The 19,220-nt window shown below is 42.4% G+C and overlaps 3 protein-coding genes across 9 annotated transcripts; 1 reads left to right on the forward strand and 2 right to left on the reverse strand.

Annotated features, from left to right (window-relative positions):
• Positions 1-13: 13 nt before the first annotated feature.
• On the forward strand, positions 14-7,601 carry pcmt (protein-L-isoaspartate (D-aspartate) O-methyltransferase). Of its 3 annotated transcripts, none has more exons than XR_013781257.1 (8): positions 14-386; positions 3,130-3,234; positions 3,336-3,367; positions 3,896-4,000; positions 4,200-4,320; positions 5,219-5,304; positions 5,544-5,774; positions 6,934-7,601. XR_013781257.1 is itself a non-coding variant. In XM_079368691.1 (8 exons), the coding sequence occupies exons 1-8, from the start codon at positions 128-130 to the stop codon at positions 6,944-6,946; spliced, it is 891 nt and encodes a 296-aa protein (XP_079224817.1). In that variant the 5' UTR covers positions 14-127; the 3' UTR covers positions 6,947-7,601. The 3 variants fall into 3 exon arrangements, 2 of the variants coding, with proteins under 2 accessions (XP_079224817.1, XP_079224818.1); XM_079368691.1 differs by having other exon boundaries at positions 5,544-5,713; XM_079368692.1 differs by having other exon boundaries at positions 5,544-5,669.
• A 179-nt stretch (positions 7,602-7,780) lies between these two features.
• lrp11 (low density lipoprotein receptor-related protein 11) lies at positions 7,781-14,130 on the reverse strand. Of its 2 annotated transcripts, none has more exons than XM_079368707.1 (9): positions 13,105-14,130; positions 12,201-12,355; positions 11,259-11,400; positions 10,936-11,061; positions 10,633-10,836; positions 9,367-9,534; positions 9,211-9,267; positions 8,851-8,943; positions 7,781-8,641 (listed from the first exon to the last, which is right to left on the reverse strand). In XM_079368707.1, the coding sequence occupies exons 1-9, from the start codon at positions 13,679-13,681 to the stop codon at positions 8,487-8,489; spliced, it is 1,677 nt and encodes a 558-aa protein (XP_079224833.1). In that variant the 5' UTR covers positions 13,682-14,130; the 3' UTR covers positions 7,781-8,486. The 2 variants fall into 2 exon arrangements, with proteins under 2 accessions (XP_079224833.1, XP_079224832.1); XM_079368706.1 differs by having other exon boundaries at positions 9,367-9,537.
• A 36-nt stretch (positions 14,131-14,166) lies between these two features.
• LOC306827077 (uncharacterized protein) lies at positions 14,167-18,931 on the reverse strand. Of its 4 annotated transcripts, XR_013779572.1 has the most exons (6): positions 18,808-18,929; positions 16,389-16,642; positions 16,062-16,269; positions 15,785-15,851; positions 15,284-15,611; positions 14,167-15,168 (listed from the first exon to the last, which is right to left on the reverse strand). XR_013779572.1 is itself a non-coding variant. In XM_079348723.1 (5 exons), the coding sequence occupies exons 3-5, from the start codon at positions 16,027-16,029 to the stop codon at positions 14,809-14,811; spliced, it is 933 nt and encodes a 310-aa protein (XP_079204849.1). In that variant the 5' UTR covers positions 16,030-16,269; positions 16,389-16,631; positions 18,808-18,931; the 3' UTR covers positions 14,167-14,808. The 4 variants fall into 4 exon arrangements, 3 of the variants coding, with proteins under 3 accessions (XP_079204849.1, XP_079204848.1, XP_079204850.1); XM_079348723.1 differs by having other exon boundaries at positions 15,785-16,269; positions 16,389-16,631; positions 18,808-18,931; XM_079348722.1 differs by having other exon boundaries at positions 15,785-16,269; positions 18,808-18,931.
• Between the last annotated feature and the right edge of the window lie 289 nt (positions 18,932-19,220).

Raw genomic sequence — 19,220 nt, forward strand, 5'->3', positions numbered from 1 at the left:
CGCATTTAGCGGCAAACGTTACTGCGGCAAATCTGATAATCCACTTACAAAATAATGTGGTTTATTGTCAGTGCAGTTAACATTGGCTGATGCTTTTTACTCATAAAGATTCTATGTTTTTTTTTAAATGATAGCATTTTTAGGTGATGGCCTCCCCGCTGGTGCAGTAGAACTGTTTTGGATGCCCGGTGACGTATCCTCCGCTCTGCCGCTCCGCCGCTCCGCCGCCCCTCCGTCTGTTCTGGAGGTTGTCAGCTTCCTCGGCAGAACAGTTGGCGCAGGCGCGGCACTGACAGCTGCTGTCTACTTACTCCGCAAAGTCTGCTTAATAATGGCCTGGAAATCTGGGGGAGCCAGCCACGCAGAGCTTGTCAACAACCTCCGCAGTGAGTACGAATCTTTAATGTTGAACGCATCGACGCCTTCACGCGCAGGTCGCCCGCATGACGGTTAAGTTTGAGCTGAAGGCTGGGGGCTTAGCGCACGAGCGGTTGCAAGCTAGCTGGTTGCTAAGCTATGAGGTGTGTTGTTGTTGACCCAGCGTTACCTCTCCACCCCCCTTTCCCCCAAAGCACGTTTACGCTGTTGGAGCAGATGCAGGCTTCAATTTTTTGCAAACAAAACAAAAGCACAAACGACCTTAATTTAACCAAACGTGTGTCTAAAAAGCTCATATAATGTTTGTTGCTTCAGTTTTGTGTCACGTTTACTTAGCCTGTTAGCTCTATGTGCGTCATTTTGGGGACGTTGTAGCTAGTGTTAGCATCGCGGCTAGGAGACCTGCCCACATTCATTGATGGTAGTATCAAACCTCTATCGTTATTTCACGTGAATGAGGTGGTGCTTTTGTTAATGGGTGATTGAAATGACAGTATGGCTGTTGTTGGAGAAGGAGGGGGGTAAATGACACGATCGTGTCTGCTCCAAAGAGGGCAATGACTCAGTGTACCTTACCGAGACTGCTGTTATCAGGTGCACAGTCCACAATGATCAATGCCATCAATGCCCCGTGCTTTATTCGTCAATCATTGTCTGTGCATTTGAAGGTTAAGAGGCAAACTTAGGTCAGAGAATCTATGATTTGACATGCAGTGTTTCCAGACTTGCACCATATATCAAATGTTATGATACCTGCAGACTGAAGTGCAAGAGTAAAGTATCTACCACTAGGGTTATTTTTATTCTGTGCTATGTCCTTGCAAACTGATAGTTTGTCAAAAGCTGAAAGGTTTGGGGACTGTGTCCAGACGTACATAATTTGTGTTACTTAGATTGCATTTTAATCTCCTCCTCTCTTGGCTGGGATATGGATGTTAAATTGCATGTGTTATGTGTTAAGAGTTTTTGCAGTTGTGTATAGAGAAATTAAATACCTAGAGACATTAGACCATGTGTTAGTGTTTGCAAAGCTCTGAAACGCAGGAGGATCAAACGCTGAAATTATACAAAATGTACCAGTTTGTCATCAAAATGCGGTTTGATCTAATTCACAGCATCCCTTTTTTTTTTTTAACTGTGCCAGTTGTGCAAATGCAATATGTATTAACACTAGATGTTTGGTCACTGTGTTAAATTTGTCTTTTAAAGTGGTCATTCATTTGATTTAGTTCAGACACACAAGTTGAAATGTAACCCTCAGTCTGCTGAAGCTGAGTTTAAGCAGGTCACACTCAGGATGCATGCTAATTCACAGCTTTTTTGTGTAGTTTGTATCCTCGTGATGAGTTCCCAGGAACACTGTTCAGCATTGAAGGAACAGCTCAACCAATTTCATTTGTTCTAAACTTGAGTTATTAATCAATAATCATATATGGATTGTAGAAAAGGTGAATGTTAAAGCTGGAGACCAAACTAAGTTTGTTTACTTATCCTGGCACGTGCAGAGACAATTTTGAATTCTGGGAATAATTAAGGTCTGGGGGAAAAAAGCTTACAATCAGCATGTAATTCCATTTCAGAAATCTGTAGTAGGTGACCATCTGGCAGTGTGTCGGGGTTATTTGTAATGTATCCTAAAGCAGCACATACTGTAGCCCTGAGGGTGAGCGCAGTGGGTAAGGAGAGCAGCGCCGGCTGTCGTTGGCTCTTCCTGCCTTTTGGCAGCAGCTGCTACAGGAACCTGTTGTGAGGGATTAGTTTGAAGACACTAGCACTTATGTGGACAGCCTTTTCAGTGCCCTCCTCGACATGCCTGCACACATGAACAGATTGACCTCCAAATGTTTTACTGACGTGTGTCCGTGTCGGTAAAAGACATAAAGCACCTCTTGTCTGTGTTTTTATTTCACCTTGTGCGGCTGTTTCTCCGACAGTCGGATTTTCAGACTGAAGATTTGAAACTTTCATCTTGCAGGTTTAAAAAAAAAAAAGCTCCTACAAAACCGATATTACTGTTTTATTCATGAAGTCATTTCCCCCCTTATAGTCTCTATGGATATTATAATTCTGTATATGTTGACATTTTCTTAGAATGACACTGGAAAACTCGTTTTTAGTTCATCAACAGAATTTCTTTGGCAATAAGAAAAGTCTCACGATGTAGATTAATGAACTGAAGGTCAGAAAGGCTGAAGCAATAAAAAGCTAATTTATTCAAATTAAATATCACATATCACATCACATTTTTTGCAACAAGGAAGTCAGGCTAACTGATTTTGAAAATTGCCCACAATATTCATTGTGCAACAGTTTAGGTTGATTTATTTATTTTATTTTTAATTTAGAGGGAAAATACATTTCTGTAAATATACCAGAGTTAGCCCAAAAAGCTGCATCTGGAGTCAAAAACAAACAAACAAAAAAAGCAGAACATCAGGACAGATGTGGCGCAGCATTGAGCAGACGTAAGAATGGACAAGTTAAACAGGTATTAGTAAAAGCACATATCCAATAATGTACTGAAGTCAGTGATACATGTCAGTTTTAAGTGGGTGCTTACAAAGTGTCCCGGTGAATGAAGTGGAATCATTCACCACAGCGTCTGTATTTTGGATGTGTGATGATGCATTTTTCCTCTTCATTTTCTGTGCTCATTTGCTGAAGCATTATGTAACACCTGGCTGCTCAGTGTTTGGAGCTGTTCATGTTTTCATAATGTGCAGTGACACACACTCTTTTACCTCCCTTTAGAAAATGGCATTATTAAGTCCGACAAGGTCTACGAAGTCATGCTGGCCACAGACCGAGCTCATTTCTCGAGGTGTAATCCCTACATGGACTCTCCTCAGTCAATAGGTAACGTCTGCTCGTGTGTTCACTCGTGCATCACTGAAACACAGTCTGGTATCAGAGGCGTGAACTGACTAAATATGTGCTTCTTTCTTTTCCTCCAAAAGGATACCAAGCTACCATCAGCGCTCCACACATGGTAGGACTTTCTCACACATTCATTTTCAGCACGAAAGAAGAAACAGAAACCAGAAAAACACTAATTCGATTTACTTTTTAAATCTTAATCGAATCTCATCCAGGGTTATGTGGGATCACAACTGCAGCACTTCAACAATATACATGTGTTGATATTTTAGCTCCCTTAAATCTGATGGGTTTGAAGAAAACTGAAAATTCCCCTGTCACGCTAACAGTCACAGAAAAAGAGAGACAGTGAGGATGGTTAGCTAGGATGTAGGGCTGTATCAAACCCCTGCTGGAGATCAATACAATAACTACACAGTGCAACTCTTTGTCTTTGTAATAAAAACAGGATATTATTTTAAAGATGTCTGTAAGAGTTTATATTATCTTATAAAATGTGTATACTTTGTACAGTAGCAGGCTTGTATCCATTTGGAAATAATTGAATATTTAGATGTTGCTGCCTCGTCGTAGTGTTAAATGTGGTACCAATGCAAACAGATGAGTTCTCATGCAGTTTGTCGATGTGGTCTCCACGCAGCACGCCTACGCCCTGGAGCTTCTACATGACCAGCTGTACGACGGAGCCAAAGCTCTGGACGTCGGCTCGGGCAGTGGAATCCTGTCCGTTTGCTTTGCACGAATGGTGAGCCACTCATGACGGGTAAACACAAACGATTTCTCTCTGGTGGCTTTCTGATCCATGAGATTGATTTGATTGATTTAAAAAAAAAAAAAAAAAAAAATTCCCTCAACCGATCAGCACAAAATGACGATGTTGTGATTATTTTGTGTGTGAACTGAACATCAGTCCCTCCTCCTTCTCCTCCCTCGGTGTCTTACAGGTAGGACCTAAAGGGAAAGTGATTGGCATTGATCACATCAAAGAGCTGGTAGATGATTCTGTAACCAATGTAAAGAAAGATGACCCCAGTTTGATAACATCGGGCAGAGTCAAGCTAATAGGTAAGACGTCTTTCACTCAAAATCAAATCCTTTTGAAATGTATTGAATAGCAGTCATTTTCATTTGACCATTTCCTTTAAAAAGACGACAGTGTGGAGCTGAGTCTTTAGTCTTTTGAGTTTATATTTAGCAGAGAACCAAACATACAAGAAGCAGCTCAGTGGACTGGATAATGCTCCGCTAAATAATAGAGTAGCAAGTCCCTACTTTCACTCTCTCTGCGGGAGGTTTCCAGAGTTGATACTACATGGTGATAAAAAAAAAAAAAGGCAGTCAACAAACACTCTCTTTGTTGAGTTGCATCTTATTTAAAAAAATGGCATGTATACCATTTTGACAGACCGTTAGCTCGAGGGGGAAAACAAAGCTGTTTCTATCAGGTTCAGTATTTGTCAGCCAGCAGAAAATACTTTCCAGTCAACCTCTTCAGGAACTCATCGTGTAAAAAAGCTTTTTCCAGATACTGCTGAACGAGTTATTTTTCACATGACGTTTTTTTCTGTTTAGGTAATTGCACAAGGCGCTAACGCAAAAGATGTAAACTATAAAACCCCAAAGGCAATTTTCACATATGCACGGGATGCAGATGTGACGGGGAAAAAAACCGACGGGGAGGAAGCAACATAGCACGCTATACGATGCTACAATGAGAATATTTGTCTTTATATCAATGCTAACACTAACGCTAATGCTACATGTAGTTAAACAGAATCACAACATCAACAAAAGAGAGGAGAACATCATACTGACAAACAAAACATTATGCAGCAGTCTAATGTTTTGCACTCACATATACAGCTCCTGTGTATAAGATTTCTGTAAGTGTGAAAGACTGAAAAAAGTCCTTCTACTATTTTTATTAGAACACTGACAAGAAATGTGTGTGTGTGTGTTTCAGTGGGAGATGGGCGATTGGGCATCCCTGAGGAAGCACCTTATGATGCCATCCATGTTGGTGCAGCAGCACCCACTGTCCCACAAGCTGTGAGTCTATAAACATTTGTGATTTCAGAGCTGATGTCTGAGGTCACATTGAGTCCGCTCACTTAAAAAAAAGAAGTGAATACCGATGCTTAAAAAAAGAAACTTAATATAATTTAATGTTCCTGCTCCATTAAAATCGCAGTGCTGGAATGTTGTTTTTATAACCGCGCTGCTGAATGCTCTTTCTTTGTGTCACCATGACTCACTACATTTTGTACCCTCTCGCCCCCCCCCCCCAGTTGCTGGACCAGTTGAAGCCCGGCGGCCGGCTCATTCTGCCCGTCGGCCCGGCGGGGGGAAACCAAATGCTCGAGCAGTACGACAAGATGGAGGACGGCAGCACCAAAATGAAGCCCTTGATGGGGGTGATTTATGTGCCTTTAACAGACAAAGACAAGCAGTGGTCCAGGTGGAAGTGACTTCCTTCTCCCCCCCCTTCCTCCCCCTCTCTCCTTCTCACAGTGGCAAAGGTGAAATGGTTTTGGCTTGGAGCAGGCAATGGATCACAAGGGGCTGCATTTTGCTGCTTGTTGACTTTTGTTGCTTCTTCCATACCATACCAAAAAGCTGCACGTTTCATTTATCTTTTCGTTTTGACTCCATAGTTCTAATTTGGTTCGGTTCAACCTGCCTGACTAATGACGTCTGTACTCATTGTTTTAACTCCAAAACAAAAAGAGGCCGAGAGCAGCTTTCTTTATTTGAGAGCATGACTACTTTTTCAGTTTGGATTTTCTTAATATATTAAAACCATGCAGAAGCCCTGTGAGGCAAGTGAGGACAAAACTAATTTTTATGGCTTCATTATTTTAATTTTGTAAAATATGCTCAAAATATTAGTTACTAATGTATTTAATGCAGTTACTTATTTCTGAGTTGCAACGATGAACTCACCATGTAAGATGGGTTTCATTTGATATCAGAAGGCAGACGCTCCCCGTCGGATCATCAGAAACGACCTCTGAAGTCCGAACTCCCAACTCGGACATGAGAGGAAGTTCAGTAGCGTGAGCTGAAGTCCAACATGGCTGCTACTTTCCTGAACAGTAAAGATAATCTGTAAATGTTAGTGTTTATTTGCTACTTATTTTTTCTGTAATTATTTAAATCCCACCGACAGTATCTACCTCCAGACAGGTGACATGTTACTTTTGCATGCAAACCATCACATAGTTTGTTATCTTCAGGTTTTAGCTAACAAAACCAAGCTGCTCCTGGAGGCATCCATGGTTCCTGTCCGACTTGTTTTCACCTCGTTACTCGAGTGCAGTCAGTTCCCAGCTCCGACATCCGATTTTCCTTGGGACGTGGAAGGCACAATACGTCCTCCACTGAGAAGTCGTAGGTGGGGAAAAGGTAGTAGGGAGTGAGTTTGATTTGCACAGCCATTGTTTCCCACTTGCCTCTCTGGGCTTCTGTACAAACCTGCAGTATTCTGATTGGTCACCTAATCTGTGAGAGGTAGAAAAAAACAACAACACCTGTTTGCATTGGACTGTGAGAATGCATCTCTTTGCATACTTTTTGCACGTTATTCTCCAACTCTCTACATTTTGTTTGCGCGACAGAAAGATGGATTGTGTTCTTCCTTTATCTGTCCTGACATTTCTCCTCTTGTTTCCTTCGCAGGGATGAACTCTGAAGAGGAAGACAGTGCATAATCCACCTTTAAGTTTGAACCTGGAAAAACTCGGAAGGGGGACAGCCCATGGCAATCAAACAAAACATGCGCTTTATGATTCGATTCTAACGACGGACTAGAGTATCACATTGATGAGGGCCCAGAGGGGCCGAGGAGAAAGACTGCTTGAAGCTCAGCACAGAATTTTTTTTTGTTTTTGTTTCCAGGCCTGCGTCTTTTTGGTCTTGTTTTATTTTAAGCTGCTGGATTGAAATTACCCACAAGCAACACGCGGGCTGATCTAACCCACAAACCCTGTTTGATGTGCAGCACTCGCATCATTCTACACATAGAGTAAGAGGAGGATCATACTGAACGTACTCCAAAGAGAGCACCGACACACACACATGCACATTAACAGAGCTGTGCTTTTCACCTGGTGATGTGTTGCTTTCTGCAGCTGATTGGTTTTCCATTTCAATTTTGCGCAGGCTCTTCTGGTGACTGATGCCCAATGAGATCGTCACTGCTTTGCCAAAATAAACTCCAACAGAACAAAGCAAAATGAATGTCTGTTTTCTTGCAGTCAAAAAAAAGCACATTATTTTTGGGGTGAAGGGTTATGATTGGCTTTTACAGTTTCTGGAACTCATGAAAATAAAGAGGCTTATGTTTTCGTCTGCTTTTTGTTATTGAATCTAGTGGTACCATATTTAATGTTTTGAATCCACCGTTTCACACTGCTTGAATATATTTGAAGAATGTGAAAATCAAACCAAATCTCAAACTCAATGGAAATGTCATTTTTGATTTTGGTGTATTTAAAACCTGCTGTCTCAACAGACCACACAAGGGTTTAATGATATATAATAAACTTTAATATGTCACAGAAAAGACATCACAGGGAATACATGTGTGCAATATAATACTCTACATACGTATGCTTTTTAAAGAAACAAAATGTAGACATTAATATAATTTGTTATGGCTTTAAAGTACAGCAAAAAAAAATGTGAAGTTGATTCCTAATAACTCAAAACAGTGCAGGACAGCAACTACTCAGAGTGTGTATAATAGATTTATCTTGGGTGAGATACACAGCACAAATGTCACATTAGTGCCACCCAGTGGCATAAATGTAACTGTGCAGCCTTAGTCATAAAAATAAATGTTGATTGAAAATCTAAATGAAGCATAGTCACCTGGCTTAACTGCATCCAAGAAGTTAATGAGGGAGTTTGACAGCTGTCCAGAAGTCTTCTGACTTTTACATCACAGATTTACAACTGGAGTCAACAATATAAACGCACAAGGATCTGAATATGTGTTATTGGCTTTGAAGGCAGCGTCTATCAGCAGCAAAGGGGTTTCCATGTTAGGATGTTCAGAATTGTTTATGACAGCAGAGAGTGGAGATATTTCCAAAGTGAGGACAAATAAGAGAAACAGGCTGCGAGAAATTCAGAGTGCAAATCCAAAAGCTCCTCTCTCAGGCTCTGGTGACATCATCCATGTTCCTCTTGTATTTGCAGCCTGTGGTCTGTACCAGCAGCCTGATTGGCTACAGGTACATGCCGTTGATGAGGTAATCCGACTCCTCTGTGGTCAACGGCCGGGCTTTCTTAAGCTTGTGACGAACAAGTCTGAGACGACAGCCAATCATGAGAAGCAGGAGAGCGGTGATGATGATGCCGAGAGCCAGAGGAAGGATCGCGCCTGTCAGAAGAAAAGGGACACGAGGTAAACAGAAGAGCTAAGAGGAGGCTGCCAGTGTTGAGAGACAGAGTCAGAGTCAGCGTTTTACCACAACCTTCATTGTTCCACCCTTTACACAAACCAATGGGTGATATCACGGAGACGACATCCATATTTGAAACAGTCTGTGACACACGTGCAGTCCAATGACAGTCAATGTGCACACTGACCTGACTCTGGTACTGGATGGCCTCCCATTACTGGGAATGGTTTGGAGATGGGGGCGTCACTCTCCGGTTGCTTCTGGGAGACTTTAGGGGCAGCTTGAATAAACAAACAAACAAACAAAAATTATATGAAATATTCAACAGTAACTTCTTTTCACAGGGATGCTAATCATGTTTTTCTGGGACTTTTGCCTTCATTGGATTGGACAGCTGAAGTTAGACGGGAAATGTTGGGAGGAGAAAAAGGAGCAATGACATACAGCAAGGGGCGGGGGTCGAATTCGAATGAGGACAATAGCCTGTGAACACGGGGCACGCAGCACAACCGGTAGGTTATGAACAGCCCAGCTACTCCAACATTACCTATGTCAGTCTGTTTGGTGACGGGAGGAGCCACTGTCGCTGGTTTGAAAGCTGGACCTGAAAGATGAATCCATGAAAAGTGAAAATTAAAAAGTAGTTTGGTTTGACGATTTCACAATGACTGAAAAAGGAATGGACCCCGAAGCAGATGCTCACTCTTTTGTATACATTCACTGACACAGTCGGACTCCTGGAGGAAGTTGTTGTGGTTGCCTTGACAACCGCCGTACAGGAAGTGTTTGCATTCTCCTGCATTTCGGTCGTAGTACCAGCGAGGAAAGTTCCCTGTACAGGGTCCAACGACCGGAGCTGCAGAACACGGATCTACAGAGAGAGAAAGAGAGAGAGTCAATACGATCAGTTTCTTCTATAACTAAGAAAAGTGAAGACTCTGTGTGGCCGTAACTGATTGTGTTTTATTTTAACGTCATATGTCCTGGTTCATTTAAATGTTCGTCGTCTTCAGTATCTTATGATCGTAGTCTCCTTCCTTCAGTTTCTTGTCACTTTACAAACGAAGACTTTTCATCACCAGGACTCTTGGTGAAAAATAGCTTAAATGTAATCATCATTTTAAACAGCAGCGTTAGGAGAAATGACTGCTTTTGCATTCATGCATGACTGACACACCTGATGGTTTTGCAATGTTCTGATAAAATCTTTAAACAAGTGGCCAATATATTCAATCAGTGTGGATTACAGAGGAAAAACTTCCTGAAAGTGAACGCTCTGCCAGAAGGACTCTCTTTGGCGACAATACTCTCAATCAACAGAGAAGGTTAGAGTATCATTCATCCTCTATTCTCCCTCTCTCTCTTTCCTGAACTCTAAGTCTTATCTTAGCCTTCCAAGCATTTCGACATGGACCTTAGCATTGGTGTCATGAAGAAAAGACTCCTGAGAATGCTCCTCACCCGTGTAATACCTGTGGTAAAACACTGATGGGGGGAAGCAGCCCTTTTGGTCGCTCTCTGCCTGATTCAGGGATCGGATGGCAGAGGGGGACAGAGGCGCTTTGTTCCAGCAGGCACAGAGCTGCTTTCCCAGGGACTGCTGAGTGGCCCTGTGGCTCTGGCAGCGTTTTCAGCTCAGTATGCTGTGACTCAGTGGCCGCCTACAAGGGCTCCATCTGCTTCTATGTCCAGATTCACACTCAAAAAAAAAAAAAAACCCTCTCTGCCTCTTTGCAAAGAGATGCCGCACTAATGGTGATGCGGTGATGGAGGATCATATTGTTAAGCAAACATTTGAACACGAAGAGCTGAAGTAGAATAAATGCTTTTAGCTTTCCATCAACCTCTCTTCTTTATAATGCCGCTGCAGCTATGAGAGCTACTTTTGAGTTCAAATCGCTTTCTTCTCTGGTCAAACAGATGATGTAACAGATTGCAAATACTGCTTCAAGCATCAACACATCTTTACCTTGACTGAGTGCAGCCTTTGGTTGACTGGCACTCTGTGGAGGAGTGGCCTTGCTCCTGTCCTGAGGCGGTACAACGCTCTCTACGGTCTTTCTGGATCCAGTCTGGATCATGGAGAGGTCCTCAGACTCCTCTGTCTGCGCTACAGGTCGATGACGGTTTGATGGTTCAGCGGTGTGGGTTACTGTCTTCCTGCTGCTGTCAACTAAAGAAATCAAAGAAATAAAATGAACCATGTTTCTGATTGTGTTTTTTTCTTAGACTGATCACAAAACAAGAGATGTGGGAAACAAGCGTCTCTCACAGTTTGGGCAGAAGTCTTCATCCGAGCGGTCTGGACAGTGTTGCTTCCCGTCACAGGCGAAGGTGATGTCAATACAGCAGCCGTCATCACACTTGAACTGATAGTTTGAACAGTGACCTTTACAGACTGTGGACACAAAAAAACACAGCGTTAAAGATTTAAAAACAACTAAAAAGGTCAAATTTATCCAAGACGAGTAAGAAGAATTGGCAGAATTCGAATCATACGCCCCTAAAACATCATCCTTTAAACAATGCACTGAACATTAGTGAAGAAACAATTAAATCATGTTAAAGATCTGTGTGTATTTGTGAATCCTTCACCTTCAGCTTGGTGTTTCGGTGGCAGCACAGTGACAGACACGTTGTCGGAGCTCTTCTGTCCCGCTGTGTCAGTGACCGTTAACTGGAAGGAGTAGACGCCCTCCTGCAGCCCACTGACCTTCAGCAGGCCCGGATGAGTCGTCTAGAACACACAAATAACAAAAAAAAGCAACACAGCATCACTGGATTTTCAACAATTAAAAAAAAGCCTAATTTGTTCTCTCGAACGAATATGTGCGACAAAAAATCTAACTCTGGCGATCTTTGTGATTTTTTTGGGCAGTTCATCAGTATTATTTTCTGCTCAACTATGCTAACTCTGGTTAACAGTCTTTCTCTTTATGTCTTAATATTTTATAGTGATATAACCTGAAATCATTCATTACTCACAGAACATCTTTTTCCAAAATCAATGTGCTGATGGTTATTGAGAGCCTGCGGCTAATGTTAATTTCTTGGAGTATAAAAAAGGTCAGATATTCGTTTGAGAGAAATAAATGGTGTTAAGCGTTCTTTTGAATAAAGGGAATATTAAAACGATTTTCCACATGTTGACAGTAAAGCTGTTTACAGAAGGCTGGCTCAACGTTGCAGGTTTGAATGCATGATTTTTTCTTTTATGTACATTTGATCTTTGTCGTACATAACAGCATTAAAGAGCTGTGGCTTCAAACCACCCTGCAGACCGAACATGTAATTTGATGCTGGTGTTTGTGAGGACCATTAGTGACTATTGACACAGAGAATTCAAATGTTGGAAGCATCTGACCCGTGACAGGAGAGAACAAAAGAGCTCTCCAGTTCTTCTCTCTTTATTCCGTCTGTGTTTCCTCCGCTTGTTTGCTACCAGACTTTCAGTCTCAGATGAACCCAATCATTTTACTGCACGACGCCCAGGCTGTTCAGCCTTCACTCAACAGACTAAATGCAGTAAACGCTGACCTTCATATTGATGGTTGTTTCACCCCTGATGAGGGTCCATTCATAGCGGCTGATCCTGTGGTCATCCACACTGTCCCGTCCATCCAGCACCGCCCAGTCCGTGGGCAGCTGGATCACCACATCCTGTCCAGCATCGCTGCGAGGAGGCTCATCTACTTCTGCAGAGAACACACAGTGATACGTCACTTTAAAAAAATAAACATAACAACACCTGCTGCTGGTCTCAGAGTCCTGAGTGTGAATGTGCACACGGCTAACACTCTCAAAAGTGAATGATTAACCTTTCCTACCAGCTTCATCAGGTATGAAGCGGTTTCTGTAGATGTTACTGTGAACATGCTGTGAAATAAAGCAGCTGTTGAAATTTTTACTTTCTATTTGATTTTCTGCTCTCAGAAACTACGCCCTTTTTACTAAACAGATTACTTTGGGGATTACAGCTGGGGTGCGGAAACACAGATACCTTTGTGAAAATAACTGATCCTCTGTATCCTCCTAAGACGATGGAGGATCATGACGAAGCTTTCTGTGACTTGATAAAGACCAATGCTGTGGTCACACGTCACCTAATGACTCCTTACATTGTGTTCAATAAATTTCAATAAAATACGGGTTATCTGTGCCTAAGCCTGTCAAACAGCATGAAATCAGTAAATCAGTTTTACTCCAAACAATACAGCAATCCTCTCCTAACAAGAATTTTTGTTGACTGCATTAGATGAATCACCATGCTTTATCTTCAGTTTGTGGAATCGTATTCATTGATAATATTACTCAGCATATTTATATATGTGTTGATGACACTATCTGCCGAGATGTCAACAAAGCTATCAATGCATTTTAGGCTCCATCATGATTAATGTATGAATACATTTGATGTTGTTCAGATAGTTGTGTGTGCCACCTTGTGTATCAGGGTCCTCATCAGGGTGTCCCTCCCCGGTGCTCCTGGACGAGCCGCTGGATGACACGGGGACTTGTCCCAGCGTCGCGTTAGCAGCGCGGCTGTAGGAGGAGAAGCCCTGCTGCGGAGCGAAGGAGCAGACATGTTTGTTCCTGTAGGTGCAGTTAAACAGGTAGCAGCTGAGGCTGTCCCCGGGCTGGCTCTGGTCTTCCTGGACCACAGCCACGGTGCAGTGCGGCTGGGAGCAGCAGGCGTGCAGGCAGTCCTTCCAGGTGTACACCCTGTCCGGGGCCAGCAGGAAGGTGGCCCCCTGCTCGATGGAGGCCCTGGTCTTGATGATGCGGTCCCCTTCGGCGTCAAAGTCGCCCACGCAGGAGTCGCTCACCTCGCCTCCCCTGCTGTGAGCCTGGTCCTGCTGCAGCTGCTGGCGGAACTGCTCCAAGAGCTCCTCCACCCCGGATATTTTGGATTTCAGGTCCGATATCGGCAACGAGCGAGTGGCGTGGATGCGTTGAGCTGCGCCCAAGACAACAACACAAGCGAGCAACAACAGCCGGGGATGCTGAGGAAGAGCCATGTTGTTTACGCAGTCAAACAGCGTCTCCCTCCACCTCCGGCTGTTCTCCGACACATGAGTGGTCCACGCATCAAATAATACCGCTCCTACATGAACTCAATCTCATTGACACTTACATTAAACTCTTTTTTAATTGTTTTTGTCTAAATCACCAATGAAGAAGTCACAACGCTCCTTTGTATGTCCTGTTGTCTTCTTCGATGTCTGTTTCCCTGTTATTCCTCTGTCTGTCGGAGAGCATCCCTTAAATGTGCTGTATAGTGGAAAAAGAATTTCCCCACGGGGGACAATAACGCAAAGTCTAAAGTCTGAAGTCCTCTCTGACGATGCTCGAAATCTGCCGTTGCCGTCATGGTGAGGGGGAGGCGGCCGCGAGACCTGAACGTCAGGCTCTCAGCAAGAATCACTGACGTCACAGCGATGAACAAATATGGCGAGAGAAAAAGCGGAATAAAAGCGTATGAAATGCATGGGGGGGGGCACAATTATTATCAGCCAGTACACATCTTTTAATCATCCTATACTGTATTCGCGCAGCATGCAAACATCACATTAAACATAACCAGCAGCAATATGACCACACCCGTCGCTATCGGTGGGCCATAGGGGGCCGGGCCCGCCTGCATAAATGCTTGAGGCATAGATCTTTTTTTTCTTCTACTTATTATATTATCATAGATGCAAATTATGTTGCATTGATGTTGCATTCTTTATCAGTAAACCATCCAAAAATATAAAGAAACAATGGTCTGATTGTGTTTGATGGGAATTTACATTGCAACAGCCTATAATGGACTGACTGAAAAAAGAAGGTTAAACTACGTTACGGATGTAGCCACTCAACCTTACCGTGGATTTTTAAAAGCCGGATGAGTTTTTGCTGGCTTACTCACTTAATTTCGCTCTGGATATCTGTATAAATCCAGCTATGCTGACTGTTCTCACAGCACACACCTTTGCCCTAACTTTAGGAGCTTCTACAGTCATGTGTGAAAACTCATTTTCCATGCTCCAAAACGTCTTCTCAGAGCATCGGCGCAGTATGCTGCTCGGAAGCAAGACATTAAAACATCTGAGACAGGGGAAAATGCAATTGTTTGATTCAAAAAAAAAATATATATTTTTTTTTATGCGTATACAGAAAAAAAAAAAAATGCGCGACGGGCATCGGTGGTACAACCAGCTGCTAGCCGCCGCATGAAGTGGTAGATATCCAGACGTATTATGAGGTCTGGCCATCCACCAAATCTTTTTAGGAGTTTGGTTTGTCCTCCTTGGTCAGTGCAGCAGCCAGTATCCACGTAGAGCAGTGTTGGGGGAGGCATGCATGCCTGGCTGTATCTCTTTATGAGGTCTGCCACCATGACATCCAGGCCAGGTCCTTCCTGTGCAGTCAGGACACTGATGAGAATCTGCCCCAACTCGTTGCTGACTGATGTCATCCACTGTGCGGTCCCCTTTGCTGGCCCTGCGAGCTTCTTGGTGATCTGTGAAATACACGCCAAAATAAAAAAAGGTTGGTGAAATTGATCCTCTGCTGTGGTAGATGTGTATCTAATTGTATTCATTTACATTATGTTTAGTCATTTGAGATACTATTACCTTCTTGGTTAAGTCCATTTTCAAAATAGACCCAAAGACAGATGTAATTCTGGCCTTGATAGGATCCATCCTGGTCATGATGTCCTTCGCATACACAGTCATGAGCCATCTCTGTGTAGGCACAGCTACAGGCTCTGGAGGCTCTTGACAGACCACAGGGAGGAGGCAAGGACGTGCCATAAAATCTGCACACTCGCCAAAATACCTCGAAAGGTGCTGCAGCCACTCCTCACTATGATTTTCCCGGAGTTGTTTGGCAAGACGAGTAGAGCTATTCCCCAATGTCCGTTCCCTCAGTAGGCCAATGACACGTGTGTCACATGCATACCTACAGTATGTGCAGAATCACAAAAAAAGGAAATTCAAACGTACTATACATCAAAGGACTGTGACAGTAAATAACAGTGAATGAAAGTTGTAATAAATACACATTACAATTAAAGCATATAGGTTATAGTTTTTTACACAGATCAGATGAAACGTGTGTAGACAACAGCTTACTTGTGTGTCAAGATGATGTGGAACTCTGACCAGTGAGGAAGATCCAGCTGATCTAAAATGCTGTTCCCTGAAGAAATGGAGGATGCCTTGCAACTAGTGTTGCTGCATCTAAGGGACTCTGTAATCATCAGGTAGTTCCCGTCAACGTCAAGGACCTGACGTGCCCTCTTGTGGACACCCCCTCCTGTGAGGTGCCCTTTGCACTTAGGGCAGAACACTTTGATTTTCCACAGGTGGTGAGGCATCCATAGCAGAAAAAGCGGTCTGGAGTGGGTACCTGGTGGTAGATCAGAGACGGGCTAGGTGGTTCATACCACAGTTTCAAGTCTTCCCGTAAACGCTGGTTTCTCCACAATGCTGAAGAAATCCACTGCTGACCTTGCACAGGAAGAGTCTTTTTTTAACTTTTCGGGTAACCAAAGTTGACTGGAACTAGGTGCGACCGCAGGCAGAGGTCCTGCTGGGGCAACTGAGGTAGATCCATCCTGATTTAAAGTGAAAAAGACAAAAAGAGAACAGAAAATAATGTTACAATTCATTTTACTGTCTGTCAATTTGATTAAAAATGAATGAATAATGTCAAAATAAAACTAAAAACACATACAGAGCCAGCTGATCGTGAGGTAGGTGCAGTAGTATGAGGCTTGGTGGCCGTCACTGAGGTCGAAGAAGAAGGGGGGAGAGAGAATGGAGACGTGGTCCTAATAAAGGCCTCTGGGGTGGACACAGTATGGGCAACGTGGGGACTGGTAGAGGCTGTGTGAGAGCTCTTTGTGTATGCATGAGGGGATTTGTTGTAGAGGCCGTAGCTATGGTTGAGGAGGCCATAGGTGAAGTTGGAGCAGAGCTAGAAGGGAGCTGGGAGGAGAAAAATGTAATCCTGCAGTTAAGTATCATACAGAAATAGACTGTATACATCTAAAATGTGTAATTTAATTCAAATGTGAATAAAATAAAGTTAAATGAAACCTAAGACTATTACAGTCAAAGGACTGCAAACAAATATAGACCGTACAGATAGTTGATTTGACATCAAATCATACCTGAGATTTCCTGGAAAGATTCAGGTTAGGCTTGATTCCTGAGCTAAGTGTGCCCCCAAACCGTGGTTTGTTGAACTACAGGAGGATGAAATGTAAAAATGAAGTTATCCAGATGTGGGAAACATGATTTATCGGTTTACATATTCTCTTGATTTTGAATAGATTTTTGAAGCAGAGGGTGCAGCAACACCTGAAGAAACTGCAGCAGAGGTAGTTGCGGTTGAAAGAGCTGGGCCGACCGCAGCTGAGATTGTGTCAGTCTGTGTGGGAGGTGTCTGAAAAACAAAAAACAAACTCACACTCAACAATTATTTAAAGGTGTAGGTATGTATTGTTTAATACTGTTATAGTTTAAAATTTCTATTTCATATTATTGATGTAATTCATTTTTTTTTTAATTAACTCCTTGTTCGTTTCTTACTTGCTTTTAATCTTATCACAATGTAAGTTTTTCAAGTTTTTCTTTAATGGCTTTACCTTCTTGTGAAATCCACACACGCAGACCTGTGCTCCACCAAACAAAGACATTTGGCCCCGATTCTGGAGTGGACACTTTTCAATCTGTAACAAACAAGCGTTTAAATTCACCAGATTGTTTTACATTTTTGGTAAGTCCACATTGACATATCCTGACTTATACCTTCTTATATAATTCGTGCCACTTTGTTTGTCGAGGGACTGGTCTATTTCCAGCATCACCAGGCCAAACCCCTGTACTGGCAAACTTCCTTAGACGGGACAGCCACTCATAATCCGCCATGGGACCATGTTTTTTGGTTTTGGGTGCCATCTGTGTTTGAAAAATTGAGTCAGGTCAGGTACTTTAGAGTGTCTTATCTCGCTGAAGGGGAAACAAAAAAAAAAGACTTAAACAATCACATTCAAAGTAAGATTTAAACAATTTTATTATAAGGAATGTTTATTGTCCCCCGTGACCTGGTTCTTACTGTCTGAATATTGACAATCACATTGTAACTGTGAAGAAACCGGCTTGAGTTTATCAGAGGCATAATATCTGTTTTTATACAATAATTATGCAGTGTAAAGGCTTAATCTGCAATACATTGTCTTGATAGGCAAATATTAGCCTCAATTATTCTTTAATAACGTTATAATTCACTGTTGTGAAAGTGAGTGAGCCAGTCACTCGCTTTAGTAAATGTACCATTGACATAATCAGTAAAGGGCACCATGCCTTAAACTAGAGAATGTATACATTGAAGTAACATTTTACAGCCTAAACGTGTGTTTTTAATCCATTTTACAGTAGACTACATTAAAAGTTTGTAAAATGACTTAACCATGATGGACAACTAAAGAGCAACACTTTACAGACTTGATAGATTTGCAGGTGTTTTGGTTACATGTATGATAATATAGGCGAACAGAAACTCGGCACACAACAGATTCACCGTGACAGTTCAGAATAATCTGAATGATAAATGAATAAAAGACAACAGCGAGTTACCGCCAACATTTTACATGGGCTTAGATTGTGTTTTTGGTTAGCCTACATTTACGATAATAGACCTCCATGAAACTCGACATACAAGATACTAAACGTCCCAAACATCACCATGATAAGTTAATACAAACTGTGATAACCGCGAGTTACTATGGCAACACTTTAATCATTGAGAGGTCTCGCAGGTAATTTTGGTTACATTTATGACAGTACATTAATATTACAAATATCGGAATGAGAAGTTACTAAAAGTGCGATTATAGTGAGTAACTGACACCATTTTAAAGGCTTTTGATACAATTGATTTGTGTTGGGGTCAGTTAGCTGCGTTATCTAACCGTAACCAACGTAACCTAACCGTAACCAACGGTAAGATGCTCCATTGAAGACGGGCTATAAACAGTAAGTGAATATAGAATAGCGAAAAAGACATCACTGCGTTTTGCGCTAGCTAGCTCAGCTATTCATCAAGTAATATTGAAATTAAAACATTTAATAAAATACAAAAGGCTTACCGTCGGAGAATTAAGATAAACTTTCCAAGTCCAAGTCAGACGTCACCGCTTGACAGAAGTTATTCTACGAGCGATGACAACAGTCTTCCGATTGGTTGAGGCGGCGAGGGCGGGAGTTGGAGCAGGGGAGTATTTTGATTGGTAAGAAATGGAGAGGGATGCTCGGATTTGATTGGCAAGAAATGGAGAGAGTCATCTGTGTGATTGGTGTGAAATGGACGAGGAGAGCGGGCAAGTGTGCTGTGGGAAGAGCGAATACGTTATCAGACACCTTGATTTGAAACAGAGCCAAGTTAAATGATGGACTGACTCAATGATAACCTTACACTGGATAAAAAGCTCTGCAAAACAATGGAAACCCTTCGTGGAAAACCGAGTCAGAGAAATCCAGACTCTAACAGAACCTACACAAT

The sequence above is a fragment of the Symphodus melops genome, assembly GCF_947650265.1.
Source record: "Symphodus melops genome assembly, chromosome: 1".
In the NCBI taxonomy this organism is placed as follows: Eukaryota; Metazoa; Chordata; class Actinopteri; order Labriformes; family Labridae; genus Symphodus; species Symphodus melops.

Coding starts and splice junctions, on each gene's coding strand:
- pcmt (XM_079368691.1), top strand. CDS start 128: ATGATAGCATTTTTAGGTGATGGCCTCCCCGCTGGTGCAGTAGAACTG. Junction 4,001..4,199: donor CCGTTTGCTTTGCACGAATG/GTGAGCCACTCA, acceptor GGTGTCTTACAG/GTAGGACCTAAAGGGAAAGT. Junction 5,305..5,543: donor CACCCACTGTCCCACAAGCT/GTGAGTCTATAA, acceptor CCCCCCCCCCAG/TTGCTGGACCAGTTGAAGCC.
- lrp11 (XM_079368706.1), bottom strand. CDS start 13,681: ATGGCTCTTCCTCAGCATCCCCGGCTGTTGTTGCTCGCTTGTGTTGTT. Junction 11,401..12,200: donor AAACAACCATCAATATGAAG/GTCAGCGTTTAC, acceptor TGTGTGTTCTAG/ACGACTCATCCGGGCCTGCT. Junction 10,837..10,935: donor TGAAGACTTCTGCCCAAACT/GTGAGAGACGCT, acceptor TGATTTCTTTAG/TTGACAGCAGCAGGAAGACA.
- LOC306827077 (XM_079348724.1), bottom strand. CDS start 16,029: ATGCCTCACCACCTGTGGAAAATCAAAGTGTTCTGCCCTAAGTGCAAA. Junction 15,612..15,784: donor CACATCATCTTGACACACAA/GTAAGCTGTTGT, acceptor CACATACTGTAG/GTATGCATGTGACACACGTG. Junction 15,169..15,283: donor AAATGGACTTAACCAAGAAG/GTAATAGTATCT, acceptor TGTATTTCACAG/ATCACCAAGAAGCTCGCAGG.